The sequence below is a fragment of the Pleurodeles waltl genome, chromosome 9, assembly GCF_031143425.1.
Source record: "Pleurodeles waltl isolate 20211129_DDA chromosome 9, aPleWal1.hap1.20221129, whole genome shotgun sequence".
Lineage (NCBI taxonomy): Eukaryota > Metazoa > Chordata > Amphibia > Caudata > Salamandridae > Pleurodeles > Pleurodeles waltl.
This window is the reverse complement of record NC_090448.1, coordinates 537,785,683-537,801,703: the sequence shown is the minus strand read 5'-3', so window position 1 is coordinate 537,801,703 and position 16,021 is coordinate 537,785,683. Positions and strand designations below refer to the sequence as shown.

At 42.2% G+C, this 16,021-nt stretch overlaps 1 protein-coding gene across 1 annotated transcript in view; it reads left to right on the top strand.

Moving 5' to 3' along the window:
• Positions 1-214: 214 nt before the first annotated feature.
• Positions 215-16,021, top strand: part of LOC138259608 (potassium channel subfamily K member 1-like) — a 190,282-nt gene continuing 174,475 nt past the window's right edge. The window contains exon 1 of the mRNA XM_069207444.1: positions 215-543. Within this exon, the coding sequence (XP_069063545.1) occupies positions 231-543 (313 nt within the window). The 5' untranslated portion in view covers positions 215-230. The remainder of the gene's footprint in view (positions 544-16,021) is intronic.

The window sequence follows — 16,021 nt, the reverse complement described above, 5'->3', positions numbered from 1 at the left end:
AAGAGATAAAGGCCTTTAAATTGCTACATTGTCTAAAAGCGAGCCCTAACTCATTGCGCTGAGTTACAAACACGACTGTTAAATAGTAAAGCTCTGACTGATCCTTCTAAAGTTTATTACAGCACTAGACTCCTACCCATTACTCATCTTTGAAAAAATGGCGCCCTGGGCGTGGCAGTTTTTTTTTTTTACTAGCCCGGTGTGCAGAGGATTGTGTTACGGGCAGAGCCATGGTTCCCAAACCAGGCCTCCTTTATTTCTTGGTCCTGGTCACCTATGGCTTGTTTCTGACGTTTGGCGCATGGGTTTTCTCGCTGCTGGAGCAGCCCTGCGAGGACGACGTGCGCAGAGCCCTAAGCGCCGCTCGTTTGGTCTTCCTCACCGACCATGTCTGTGTGTCTGAAGCCGAGCTGGAGGCTTTCCTGGCGCAGGTGCTGGAGGCTCGCAGTATGGGGGTGTCGGTACTGCGCAATGTCTCGGGCGGTGTGCAGTGGGACCTGGCGTCGTCGCTCTTCTTCGTCAGCACCACGGTTACCACAATAGGTACAAGTAGGCCCGGGTAAAAGATTATGATGTGCTTAATAAGTGTGCGCGCTTTAGGGCTCGGCAGATTATCCAAATAACAGCAAATCAAGAAGGCGTCTAATCTTTTTACTACGTGTCTCAGATTTCGTGAAATGAAGGTCATCTGAATCAGAGGTGTAGACTACAATTTCAAATTATGGTTTCTAACGCGTGCATAATGGAACTACTACCCGCACCTTGACAATCTCGGGCATTCTGGGTTTTGCAGTCTTTAGGAAAACACATGATGGTAAAGCTTGGGGAAAAAGTGTCCTGAAGTGAGGTCGTCACCGTATGGGCTCAGGCAGTGCTTTAAATGGAAAAATAGAAGTGCAGGTACTCTGTACCAGAGTACCTGCTTGTTTCTGAGAAGTGCCGGTTCTCTTCAATTAAAAGTATTACGTTTTTCTTGAGATATGCCGGTACTCTCCCTCTCAAAATAAAAAAGTGCCGGTACTCTGTACCAGAGAGTACCGGCCCATTTAAAGCACTGGGCTCAATTCTTTGTTTCTCTTTTGCATACAGGTACTCGTGGTCCGGAGGGTAGGACGGCAAAAGCTCACATACCGGAATGCACAGGAATACCAAGCATTTGCAATGCAATAGGTCTCGCATTTGCTTGAGTTAGAGCTATTAGCATTGTAAATTCATAACTAGACTTTTCTTGCCACATAAATTGGTGAACCCTGCTGCATAATTTGGTCCTCTCTGCTGCATAATTCAAGTGGCCCTACATATAACTAAGCCCTACATATAACTAAAGTGCTTCCATTTACCTTCTTCCTGTACCTGGGGTAAAAAATGAAAATGTTGCCATTATTTATTTATATTATTATTTTGCGCCCCCCCCCCCCATACCCCGCCACCCCAAGGAAAGAAGGCTATTAACATTTGCAAAGGCAGAACAATTCTGAAGCTTTCCCATTCATTCGCTTTAAGGTGTTAAAAGGGGCAGGAATATAACTATTATATAATGCCTTGGCCTGATTTGGGATATAAATTCACATTTTGTTTTATGTAGAATGCAGGTTGTCAGCAGAGCAATTTATCTGACTTCCGCTTTAAGTAGGATGAAAAAGGTAAGAGGTCTTTATATGGGGCATGGCAAACAAGCGTAAATGGGAATCGTTTCCAAGAGGCCTGGCCTATGTAACTAAATGCATGGCTTAAAACATGTAATGACATTGTGTGCTTTACACACCCTACCACCTGAACAGTATTTGGGTCCCTTGCTGTGGATTTTTCGTGCTTCTATCAAGGCATATAGCACAACAGCTGACCTATGCTTAATATAACCCAGACCTATTGTTTTTTCCAGTGCTTGTTAGCAGTATCAAATAAATGAGCAACAATTTATTTGTGAATGATTAGAATTGAAAATGTTTCCATTCTGAAAATATGGGTCTGTGAATTAAATGGTACTTAAAGAGCACTGCTGTTTCTTTTCCCATGAGGGTGTCCATATTTTGACAGCTATGGATCCCCTCCAAACACTTTGCCACAATTACAATTTGCACATAACTGACACTCACTCTGTGTACCCTGCAGAGAGGCCAAGGATTGGATGTGTATGTAGTCTCCCCACCACCTCTACAACCAATTTGTTGACAGGTACTGTGGTGAACTCGCACTGCCTCAGTGCATTAAATTGTGCTCCATCCAGAACACTCACCAACAACTTCAGTGCACCAAGCGGCTTAATTCACAGCAAGCACTATACAAGAGTTATATGTTGCATTAAAAACAGAAACCCAGCATCTGGAAAAAGCAAACAATATTTGGGGAATAGAAAATTAACTCAAATATGTTAAAATTAAACAGGGACTCCATTGCTGACATGGATTACTGTTTTTGCCCATAACCTTAAGGACATACATATAGGGCCAAATAGGAATCTATTTGAAAGTCAGTTTTTAATTACTGGCGTTCCAAGACCTGGTAGGGCCAGGCTCACTTGAAGCACTGCCTGTAGACAACTGTGAGTGTTGGATGAGTTGACCACTATGGCACAGTTACTACAAGCTTTTCCTGAAAAAAAATTCAGGGCACTTCTTCGTGGGAGATTACTCCCCCATTCTTATATGTATCCATTGTGCAGTGGGTTGCAAAATATTTGTCCTAGTAAAAAGGTCTAGCCTTTTAAGGAACACTAACTATAAAACACAGGGCCATGAAACCCATCGAGGAACATAGAAAGCGCACATGAAAGGGGTGCTTTTACTAATGGGGTTCCGTGTATTTATTTGCCAGTGGCGTATGTTCCACTTTCCTTAGTGGGCAGGTGAAGAAAAAAACTGCTTGTGGGTTGCTGCCAAATTAAACACAATGAAAGCAAGTGAGAGAAGCCTCCTTTGCCGTGCCCCTTCAGCTTTCACTGAGAACGTTTTCATTGTCCAACTGCACGGGGATGGGTGCGTGCCAGAATGGGGTTATTTATGACTGTTTGCTCAGAGACAATAGCGCTGGTGGAATGTTTCCTGCGTGCCTGGCGCGAGGTGCCTGCTCCAGTGGGCTGTTTCCCACCTCTAGGCTGCACATACCTGGCCTCGGTGCGGTGAGTCGGCTCGGCGCGCCGCTCCCTGAGAGGCCAATCTGTTTACACAGCATTCCTTTGCTTTCGCGCACAAGGACTGCCACAACAAGGGACTCTCTTGTTAAATTTCTGGTAATTCACTTCACATACACACTGAAGTATGCTCTCACTACTTATTTTGGGAACATTTTAGAACAAGAAACAGACCTTCCTTTGAATGCACAGCAAATGTAAGGAGATAAGAACTAGAATTCTAGCCCTTTTACAGCGGAGCTCGTTAAACCACAAACCTTTGAGTCCTCACCTCAAGCGATTCCAGATTAAAGAAAAAACACGGGACTCCTGTTTTACAGTGACCATTATAAACTAGGCACAAAAAACAGAGTCATGCTTAAAAAAAGTGAAAGAGCAATAGCAAGCTGTCCCTGGAAAATCCCCCCCACTCCTGTTCATTTTGTTTGCAGACGGAGCTGGTGGGGAGGAGGGGCTGATTATACACCCACAGTGTAAGACAAACAGGCCAATACTGAAAGAAAAAGTCCCCTTCAGAAGAGATAAACAGGACATAGCGTAATTATACAGTACTTTGTGAGGCTCCCACAAGGATTTTTGAATGACAGTAGACCAACAAATGATTTCACTGGAACCAACATTATAAGTATACTTAAAAAGTATACAACACGTCGAATATTACGCTCAATCTAAAAATCAGATCAGTGTGGGTCAGCTAGTCTCTGCAGTTGAAAGCAACATGAGATTGCACTCGTTTCGTGGCAAAAAATGGTGGCTTAATTTGAGTCACGAAGTCACGAGTCACGAAGACTATTTTTTTGTTTTTGTTTTACAAACATCGTCTCTATGTGAAGTAGGCAAAACATCATATGGAATATACAGCTGATTTCGCTATTTGCTTTGTTCACAAACTTGGCACATTTTACAATAGCCCAGGCAAAAATATTTCGTGCAGCGATGTATGTATAATGCCTAATGGTTTTACACTACCAAACATTATTGCATGGTTCATGGTGCTGAGGAGCAGGGTCTGCGCTTGGCATAGGCAGTTTCGGCAGCTGCCCAGGGCCCCACGTCTGCTCACAACCAGGGGGCCCCATCAGAGCACCATTATTATAAAGAGTGTTAGAAGGCCCAGGGAGCAGCAGAAACGCAGAGCTGAAAGACTCAAGGGAGCAACCCCCCCCCTTACAGCCATGGGCTGAAAGGGCTTCAGAAATCTAATTGTTGCATCTGCATGATAACCGATTAGATGGGTGCTTTAAGTGCCTTTAGGTGTAAAAAGAGCCCTGCGTGTTAATGAAAAGCAGGGTGCCTTGCAGGGCTCAAAACAAGAGAAAGAGTCCTGTCCAATCACCAATGGGCATTACTCACCTAGGTTGGAGAAAAATGAGACGTCCTCAAAATTTAAAAAAGCATATTTCTGTAACACAGAAGCGTACATTGGATTATATGCCTCAGTTGAGATGTATTTATTAAAAGTGAGAGTTTCTAAACATGAAATGCAAAATATTTCTGTCCCCACACTCGTGCTAAAGGTATTAATGAACTAAGAGGAGAGCCACTAGAATTATGTTACCGGAAAGGATCAAATCAGCGGTCAAGATTTATTAACGTGTGCAGCAAGAAAAGGCTAAGTATGTGGCAAAATACTGCACGTGTCGATAGTGTTACTTCAATATTTTTTCATTTTAACACGTCATTACTATATGGATAAAGGTTTCATCTCATTAGTACCAGTCTGACCCATAAAAAAAGCTATACACGATAGAAAGATGACCAGTCAACCTTTGCAAAGGGCTTTCCATTTGGCAGCAACAAATGTTGCTGCTGGTGTTTTTAGTAATGGTTGATCCATTTGAGCTAGAAGCATTTTTTTTCTTTAGAACTGCAGATGATCCAGAAGATGGCTCATGAGGCAAATGCAGCAAATCCCTAATATTATGGAATATGCAGCAACAACCAAATTGCATAATTCATTTGGCTTTGACTAAGAAGCTTGTCAGGGTTCATGTGCACCATATATGTGAGATAGACTCATAATAGAGCAAAATTATAGTCTATTACATCAAACGCATGAGGCAACTGCACAGTGCACACCCAGGTTGCAATTACTTCAAAGTGCTCTGTTGTGAGATACTAAGTCAAGTGTATGCTAGTGAAATAATTCAGTTGCCTAGGATTACACAATTTGATGAAGCAGGGAAGCTGGGATTGATCTTAGATTTTCAAGATTCTCACTCTACAATCAGCCACTACAAGAGTATCCCTTTATGACACTAAAGCTTAATGTTTGGCTGACAGGATGGGTCCACATTGTATTTTTGGCAGTTTTACATAGCACCACTGTTGGCCATGGACGAGCACTTCACAACAGACACAGACTGCGTTCATTTTTTTCCAGCATGAGATTTGCCTGTGTTTCCAGAATGCTGATCCAAGGCCCGAATCCAAGCCTTGCTCCCCATGATCAGTGGTGGTCAGCTGGAACCACTAGGTCACATCATCTCCTTTGAAAGATTGGCTTATTTTGGGCTTGAGTCTCTAAGAGGACATTGTGGACCTTTTCCCTCCCTGCTTAGATAGCAGGGAGGGAAAAGAGAGAAGTTGATCAAGAGAGGGCAGAACTAGCAAAAAAAAGTTGAGGCAACAGAAGGTGAGTGGCTGGGTCAGACTACGAGAGGAAAGGTGTTGAGGATGGAGGGAATCATGACAAGTACACTTCATCATGGGACTCCATCTGGTGACCGGTTGAACTCTGACCCACACCCAGAGTCTATGCCAGGAACTGCGAAATAATACTCAACGGCAAACTTGATATGACATGCCCAAGCCAACAGCATCACTTCATCCTGCTTCTTCACCCTGAAGATGCTGAGGAAAATCTTCATGTGGCTCTCAAGCAACATTAGAAAAACTTGTCACTCACACCCTAGTTGATCTTGGGGAACACCCTCTGTTGAGGGATCACCAAGCAACTCACTAGAAGACTACAAACCAACCAGAATTCAACAGCCAGGCTCCTTGTCAACCTCCCACAAAGATCACACATCACACCCCACCAGTGGGAACTCCACTGGTTCCTGATGCACAAAAGCGCTCAATTTAAACTCCTCAGACACGCATTAAGGGCACTACACAACTGAGGTCCTATCTATCGGAACAGTCCCATCACCTTCCACCAACCACCCAGACGCCTCCACTTTGCAAAACTTCTATTTGCACACATCCCGCACATACACAGAGAAAAGATGAGGAGAATGGGCATTCTCTTACATTGCTCCTAAAGCATGGAACGGCCTCCTACTCCACATGAGAGCCTTCTCCTCTCTTCTTGAAATCTAGAAGTAGCTGAAAACCTAGATATTCAATTAACCAACCATAGATGTGTGATTCAGGCAGAGAGGGCCATATAGCTGTCAGGAGAAGGAAGAGGAAGCAACCTAAGAGGTAAGTGGGGCAGGGGCCAGGTTGTGGAGGGTAGTTTTTAGGGGTCAGGGCGGTTTTAGGCTCGGGGAGGGGTTGAGTTAGTTTCTTTGGTGGGGGAGGTCAGGCTGGGGCTGAGTTTGGGGGACGTTTTATTGAGTTGTGGGGTTGTTTTAGGGGTGGGAGATTTAGGGTTCAGAGTGGGTAAGTGGTCGGGGTTTTTTTTATTTTATTTTTTACAGGGCACAGGGTTTTAGGGCTCAGGGCGGGGAGAAGTGGTAAGCTGTTGTGTAGTAGTTGAACATGTGGTGAGCTAAGTGGGGCTGGGTCCAGGTTTAGGGGGAAGTCTTTAGGGGTATGTGTTTTTAGGGCTACGGGCAGGTTGGGGGAAGGTCATGTCAACACCAGGGCAGTGCGCGCCTATTGGCGACTAGAATGCAAAAACCCAGCACTCTCAAAACAACGTAATTTATGCATTGTGCTGATATGTTGTTGTTTAACCTTTTGCATTGCAGAGTTCAATCCTGAGACTTATTTTTAATGTGCTTACAAATGCTGTTCATTTGCAATGTATTGCTGCAGGCTTTCAGAGAGTGTTAGGGTGTGGTCCCTTTCCAGGGCCTTCTAGAGACTTTCCCTGCAACATGCCTGGGTGTGGTTGTGGGTTGGGCCAAGACTCTATAAAAAGGAGCCATCCCAGCTCCAAGTGCTCACTATTCAGAGGTCCCGGTGCAGAGCAGCAGCTACTTCCTGAGCTCCTGTCCCGGTGGCCTATTTGATCTTCCAGACATCTGACTTTCATTCTTCATTTGGAGATCCTTGTTCTGGGCGGTAAGACGTGGTTGGGCTGGCTTCCCGATGCCGTTATCGAGAACTCTCATGTTCTTGGGCCTAATTCTTTTATGATTTGACAGAGTACTTTGCGCATGTGAAATATGCGCTTGAGTGTTTGTGACATTTGCAGGGTGACTTGCGAATCGGCAAGACGCGTGATTCGTTTCATGATAATTTAATCTTGTTATTCATTGCACGCTACCATTTCTTGACATTTACATGGTGGCTTAAGAATCGGCAAAAGATGCGCGATTCGTTTCATTGTACTTTGATCTTGTTATTCATTGTGAGCTGTTATTTCTTGGCATTTACATTGTGGTTTACGAATCGGCAAGACGCGCGATTCGTTTAATGATGATTTGACTTTGATATTCATTGCGTACTACCATTTCTTGGCTTTTTACATGGTGATACTCGAATCGGCAAGACGCATGATTCTCTCCTCGAGTTTAATTCATGTTGTTTATTGTATGCCACTATTCTAAGATATTTATCATGTAATATTCGAGTTGACAGGTTATGTGACTTGTTTTTCCTGAATCCATATTGTTATTCATGGTGCACAATCCTTTTATGGTGTTTACTTTATATAGGGATAGGAGGGAGACAGTGTGCCTCTCCTCTTACTTTTCATGTATTCCTTGTATAGCTGTTATCATGCTGGGCAGCAACTGTAAAAGCAAGTGGACTATCAAGTAATGGATACCTAATGCACACAAGAACATTTGTATGGTGAACTGAAGTGCCTGTGACGCTATTGCAGCTATATGGAAATTAAGCGCTCCAGTTCAGGAAGTTATTTTATGGAATTGTGCATTATGGGAGTTGGAGTTTGGCTATTGAAGTCACATGACTGTGTATTCAAAAAGCACTGGCTCACTCACACCTGCTCTTACTTACCTGTGAACAAGGCATGCTGTTGCCGGAACGCGTCAGGATTTTTTGTCTTGCTGCTCAGAATTGCTATTAAATGCTTGGATTTTAACATGGACTGGTGCCTGGGCTTTTCGTGTTTGGGAGATATTTTCTGTGGGATGCTTCGCCCCAGTATCCCAGGCCGCCCTGCAGGGTCTGTGGCCCCTTACGGAGCAGGAGGTGACAATGATATATATATATATATATGTGTGTGTGTATATATATATATATATATATATATATATATATATATATATATATATAATTCTACAATATGCGCAATTTGTGTTGAAACATTTTAAGAGTACACAGAAGATCAGAGTGTCTAGATGCAATATTGTATGGTCCTAGTATGCATTCTCAAAAAAGGATTTATAAGACTGGTTTAAAATTTAGTCAGAAAGTTTTTTCTGATTCTCATGTAAAGGAAAGTACTTGAATAAGAAAGTTTTCATTTAATCCATCTTGATTCCCTTACAGGTATCCGGCCATCTTGAAACTTAGTCATTTTAAACTTAATTCTTAGATTGTTCATGTTTTCAGAATGACTATGCTTAGAATCATAGTCTAGTATTGATTTCAGGAGATATAATTTTCATATTGTGTGTTCTAACCTTTTTCTTACTACAGGTCTCCTTCCCAGCTGTTTCCCATCCTAATCCCCTCTTCCCCCCCTTGAAGTCTCTTAGCCTCTGTGATTTATCTATTAGTCTTGGAGCTGTTCAGTGGTGGATGTGTTGGGAACGTGCGCAGACCCCGAGGATCTGGTGACTGACAGGTCAGGGTAGTTTTCATTCTCAAAGGGGCAGGGTTTTAGGGCTCATGGCGGGTGGTTGTATGACACAACCATGCATGCCATTAATGCTCATTCCATTATCAAGCATACTTTTACAATGAAATTCGTTGTGAAGGCATGCATGGTAAAGGCATGTCTGGTAAAGACTCAGTCGTAGTTTCTACTGCGTTGTTAAGGCATGCGTGGTTGTCATACAACCATCTAGGGATACTCGCCTGCTCAGCACCAGGATACCCTTGTGGGTGAAAGTGCGCTTTACAAATGCACATAACAACATGGAAGTAAGAGTGGTAGAGTCACAAAGAGAAGGTAAGATGCTTGGGGAGATAGGAATGAAGAGGAGATAATGCAAGGATGAAGTGGATATTTCATGGGCCTGAAGGAGCAAGCGTAAGCAATAGGTTGGGAAAGAGATGACGTGAAATAGAGCATGGACGGGGGAGTTTGATTTACATGGGCAAAAACAGCAAAAAAACATAAGAGGCTGGAGAGGAGGTAAACATGTTGAACCAGTGTGTTCTGCTAAGTCAGTTGAGCTTTCTTCTGAAGTTTGCAATTTTCTGTCTCTTCATTTTCCATGTAAAAAATGCAAAAAAAAGTCTTAGTTTTGCGATGCATGTGCCATTCTTTGCAAGGGGTTAACATCTTGAACCATCTTCAGTGAGTCCGTTGTGTACTCTTACTCCTCTTGACATTTCTATTAAATTTCACTCCTAATGGGACCCTTTCTTGGACATGTCCAGAATGGAGATCAGAGCTCCTGCACTGAACTGGCTTTGCAGTATCTTGCTTGCCTCGTTATAAGTTCTTACAAATGTAAAAACAAAAAAAGCTGTGGTTGTTTCTCTCCCCAAAAAACCTTCAGTAGGCTCAAAACGTTCTCCACATCTTCTGATATCTTTTTTACATTTTTTCTCTATGTGCCCCAATATTTTTCTGTAAAAGGAAAAACACAAGTATATTGTGGGACCTTTTCTTTTGGTTGAGGCAACATGTGATTAATTGACAGCATCTGTGGAGGATATCATTGTTTACAACTGCAGTTTCAGAACTATTTCATTTAATTTAGGTAAACGTTATTTCCTTTAGAAACGTGTCTTTTCAAAGGCAGCAATAGCAAGTACTTAAAGCTTACTCCAGGAAATGATAAAGGTATTGTAACTCAAATATAGTATGTCAAAATAATCATGCCCAATTAGCACTTTATCCACCCAGCCTTGCTATGTCTTTAAAAGGGACTGATTCATTTAGGGCAAGTGGTTATGGAATGAAACATGAAAAAATGTGTTCTGTGACTGATGGTCCTCTAATACCCAACAAAGATGCCTCTGTGAGTACAAAGTAATAACGGACAGTAGTCCAGCCTGCAAAACTTAAGTGCTGCGAATCCCAAGAAAGAGGCTTGATTCGGGTATGAAAGGCAGAGAATCTACAATTAACTGACCGGTCTATGGCCGGGTCACTTGGTGAAATTATTTTTTTTCTTACTGAGGATAAACTGGGATCCTTGCTTGGGCTGGCTTGGCTGCTGGTGCATAAAGCAAAAGGGTGCTGCATCCTTAAGGTTGGGGTGCACAGAGTCAGTCTGACTATTTGCAAAGCCAGCTGGCTCATTCTAATGTGCAGAATGACAATGAGCTGGCCTGGGGAAGCACAGTACGATGAGTGCCTAGTCCCATAACAAATAATCTCAAGCCTCGGGTAGTGACAGCGAGGCCTGGGGAAATGGCTGCTTTTCAGGAGCACAGTTAGTATTGGCCTCCCGAGGTGAGGAGTGAAGAGGGGATGTACAGGAAATAGGCGATGCAGGGGAGGAGAGTGCTGATAAGTGAGATGGCATTCCATAGAGTACATCAATGCACATGGAGTGATTTGCCAAACAATGAGCCTATGCAAGCAGGTAGCCATTAGGTTCAGGGAGGCAGATCTTGGATTGGAGGTTTGAAAACCAAAAGTGTTTGATTATATATCTGGGGAGGGACTAGAGTGACTTGTGAATGATTGGAATGGCCTTGCATTTCATTATCTGTTTACCCAAGATCCAAAGGATTTTCCTGAGGGCAGGCACAGTTTGGTTATTACTTCTTAGGCTAAATATGAATTGAGTGGCGTGGTTCTGTGGTCCCTTTGCAATTTGGCCAGTGTCTTCTCAGATATTAGAGAAATGTGCCTCCATTGGTTTTAAACTGCAAGTCTCTAGTATTACTTTAGCATTTTTTGCAAGACAAGCCACACCTCCCCCGACCTACCTTTTCCAGGTTGCTACATTTTCTTTCCATATAGCCGTAAAGTGCAAAGAGTCTACAATAGTAAGCCTTTTTTGTTTTGTTGCTTTAATGTATGTCTTTAGTGGCTAGTTCCCAGTATACCTTTGCAGTTTTTCTCCCTGGCCACAAACTCTTCCACTTTTAGCATTCTGTTCTGTATTGCTTTAAGTTAGCTCATCTCTTTGCATCTTCTACAAATGTTTGAGAATAATTGCTGCGTTTTATGCGCTCGGTATACAGGTGTGGTATTGCCTTTGGTGCTTCGGCATGCCAATATAGTAGCCACTCCACCTGCGTATGCCAATTGTGCTGTCTCATCTTCTTACCTTTTGGAATCTGTGCCTTTGTTGTTTGCTGCAGATCTTGCAGATCCCTCAGACGATTTGGCATTTATCTGTTTGTGTTGATCCCCTAAGCCTTCTGAAAACCAAATGCCTTATCTTGAACTTTACTAGCATAGTGGGAGGACAGGGGAGTCACTTGCATTCCCATTTGATAGTTTGGGGACAATCAGACTTGAAATATTAATCATGCCCTAATCTGGAAAAACGTAGTGACAATTGTTGTAGTCATATCAGTTTTTGAGAGGCCTAGCTTTTTTCATCCGGTTTTGTTGTATTGTATTTACAAGCCATAGAGCTTTAAAATGTATGTACTTATTTTATTAGGCTTATTTATATTTTCAACCATTTTAGTGAGACCTGCACTTGGTAAGTAATTTCATGCAAAGCTGCTTCAAAAATTCCAGAAAACTAAAGTTCAATTGATAACCCTCCTGTGATGTCACTTCCGGTGATGTCACATCCTGGAGGGGCCTCGCATGTCCCTGTTCTGCCCGTGGCCCTACAAACCCTAGACCCGGCCATGCTGTAGAGATCTACAATCATTCTTCTTCTGAATTTTTTATCTACTTTAGAGGATTAATGTTTTTTTTTAAATACAGGACAGAACACGCAGCCTTTCCCAAGCATTATGGGCTTCAAAACGTGTAAACGCCGATAACCACGTAATCTCACAAGTGGGTTAAAACATTGGGGAAAAAATAGCGGCAGCATGTACAAAAAATAAATGGAGAGAAATGGAAACCCGAGCATTGATGTTATGTGTATTTGTGGTCCATGTATGTCACCTGAGCAACTATCTTGACCCCTGGAGAAGGGAGCGCTACCCTGGCTTAAAAGAGCCAGGTTTTCATTTTCTTCTGGATTCTAGGATTGCTTTGGCAGCTCTAATGTGCAAGGTGAGGTCAGTCTGGATTTTAGAAGCAGGGTACAAAAAAGAGTGACTGCAAGATCTGGTACTTCGAATACAAGGGACACAGGCAGGCAGTAGGCTGGCAGAGGGAAGATGTCTGTTGGGGATGTGGAAGCTGATGCGGCTGTCCAGGCAGGTGGGTCCTTGGTTGTGCAGTGTTTTGTGTGTGTCTGAGTAGTTTGGAAAGGGTGTGTTTCAGAATGGGGATCCAGTGGAGGCCTTTGAGGTGTGAGGAATTGAAGGTGCGGGATGGGAGGTTGAGTATGAATCTGACTGGTGCATGCTGGACGACTTGGAGTCTCATGGAATGTTGTACGGCAATTCTGATGCGAAGTACATTACCGTAGTTGAGCTTGCTGATAATAATGGCTTGGGTGATGGTTGGATGGGTGTTGAGCGGAAGCTATCTAAAACTTTTCCTGAGAAGTTTGAGGGTGTGGAAGGAGAAATATCCCAATTTGACCTGCCTGAACATCGAGATTTGGTTTTCAATCATGATCCCTAGGTTTCTAGCTTGATTTGACAGAGGGGGATGCGACTCTTAATTCCGATGGCCACCTGGCCAAGAACCAGAGTGATGATGTGCCCGAGCAGTACTACCTGCATCCCTCCATTGTGACTGAGTTGAGCTTCAGGCAGCCATCTTCATCCTACAAGTGACTGCTGACATGCAGTCAAGAGAATTTAGTTTGGGTCTAGAGGTGGCCATGGAGAGGGAGAACTGGGTGTGATGATCTTGTTATTTGGTGAAAATTTGCTCTCTGGGAGCAGGAGTTTTCAAAGGGAGTTTCTGACTGAATCTTTCACAATATATTAATTTAAGGAGGCTCTGGATCTAAACTCAAAAAAGGCCCAGGACAGACCAGTTTCAGCTATATTTTAGGGAGCCCATCTCTTTCTATGAGACAATTAGTCACCATTCCTAAAAGATGTGCTGTGTTATCACAAATTCCCCTCCTTGATGCCATGTAAGCATTTTGCTAGTCATGTCCTTACTCAGACTCCAGGTTTAGCCACAAGGGCTCCTATTTAGACAGAGGCATGATCGTTTTCATTAGAGTAATTGGCTCGGTGCAGCAGCACATAATCTTGCAGCAGGGCAGGCCAAACGTATGTCCGTCAAACAGTTTATTGTTAGCGTAGCCTTGACTCATCAAAAAATAAACCGCAAGGTACCCCAACAGTATAATCAAGTTTAATAGTTTCCCCTCTTAACTGTGTTGGGGGTGTGTGATTAAAACCACCAGGATTAAATATGTATTTTCTTTGGTAACCTAAATACACAGAAATTGGCTTAATGTATACTGCTTTGCATACATAGACCTAAAGTGCTATACGTCCTGAACAAGGCCAGAGGAGACTCACTAATTCACACATTCCATCTGTTCTTTTTTTTTTGGGTTTGTGTTTATAATGCTCCCTCATTTCAGTCGGATTCCAGTGACAACTAGCCTTCTGCTGTTCATAGCACAATAGCAGCACCTGCTTCGGGTACAACTGCTACATTCTGGATGGATTTTGATGGAAATAGACATTGTAAGAAATCAGCTATTCAAAATGCACAGCCTGTTTCTCTAATAAGATATACCTCAACGTTGTTGTAGCAGGTTGGCTTTCATTTAAAATTACATTCACTCATTCTCACTTAGCTTTTGTAGTATTAAACTCCTCAGGCAGCAACACCCACATAAATGGTGCAGATAATCAGAACCAAGGTCATTATTTGGAAAGGATAAAGTACTCTATTAAAATATAATTGTATTTTCCAATCAAATGTTTCAGCTTTATTTGCTTTACATCAAGTGAAAAACAATAAGGGGATTAACAAACTCAAATAATGCTGAATTTCTATTACTATCCCAGATCAACTGAATAAACAAAATTATAACTATTTCATGAAAGATAAGTGGGGCCTCTGGCTAGTTGGACATTTGTTCACGCTATTAGCATATTTTCATTTAAACAGAAAGAGAGCCCTTGGAAGGTGTCCCTTTTCCTCATTATTTCACCAAAACTAGAGGAAGGTTAGAATCCTATATCTAACTGATGACACACTATCCCTCGCCAAAGAATGTATAAGAAGGAAAAGATAAAGGTTGTCTTGAACCTACAGAATTTGTTGTCGCAGTCTGTACCCTACTGCAATTCATGCTATTCAGTCACCCTTAATCCGATCATTTACCTCTTTATATTTAAATATTTGTCACCCGACCTCCCCTCCAGCTTTAATACATCACTGTATATATTTTAGAGTGATATTCACTATAGATTAGTGTCGTATTTCAGATCCATCAAGTTAGCTGTAAACAATCCTGGTTGGTTTATCAATGTTCCTAGAAGGATTTGTAGGCCAGTTTAGCCCATTGTTGTTAACAAGCAGTTGATATTTCTTTGCATTTAACCTAACTGTTTCACTGGTGTAACCCAGCATGATGCCCCCCGCAGAATGTGATAAAGGGCCGCATGTCTCCTATATCTTACACATATTCCTTAGCTTTGGGCGTAAAGAGGGCCTCCTTGAAATACTGGAGCCCCACCTGTGCCACACCCTGGAATGCTTTTCGGAAATGGCTTGTCACATGTAGAATCTAGGTGCAAGGTATTTATCACTTCTTTCTGTAATTAAGGAGTGTAATATTTTGCAAAGTGTGGTAGTTTAATGTGACTGAATTGTGAGACCAGAGTAAATGTACCTGCCATTTTGTTAATTTACAACAGTTTGTTTTTCACCAAATATATTGTATACCTCATACTTTGCTTTGAAAGTACTCCCCCAACACAGTTACTTACCATATTGAAGCAAGAGAAGACTAAATGGTAAAATGGTAGTTGTGGGCCTGGGGCAAGAGTTAACTGTGGGGTGTTGTATTTCATATTTCTTGCAGCAGAGTACAAAACAGTGAAAAGGAAGAATGTGTCTATTCTTTGGTTCATGCATCCAACAATAGGCTATATAGGAGACTTAATACAATATGAAAAGTAAGGTTTCTTTTCCATTATTTCATCGCATAGAAAGGGTGTTGATAAATTTGATATTGAGATAGGTAGTCAGTGTATTCCCTCATTGATTAAATATCCCAGGAGTCTCTACTATATTTACTGTTTGGTGCTCAATTTCACATTATGTTTACCTCGCTCTACCACTTGTTAAGAGTATGTGCTAGATTACATTTTTTTTTTTTTGCTATAAGTAGTTGGGCGGTCAATAAAACATAGAAAACCCAAATGTTTGTAATGATGTGACGTAGAATACTGCTGGGATCTACTTTAACATGTCTCAATTGAATTTGTTCGTTTTTGAGAAATGGTCAAGAATTCTTTCCAGTTTGGGCTATTGGCAAAACAGTGTACTGCAATGACTGATGTTCAGGAGTATTTGGGTAAGATTTAATTTGATTGTGAAATTTGGCAAGTTTGGCC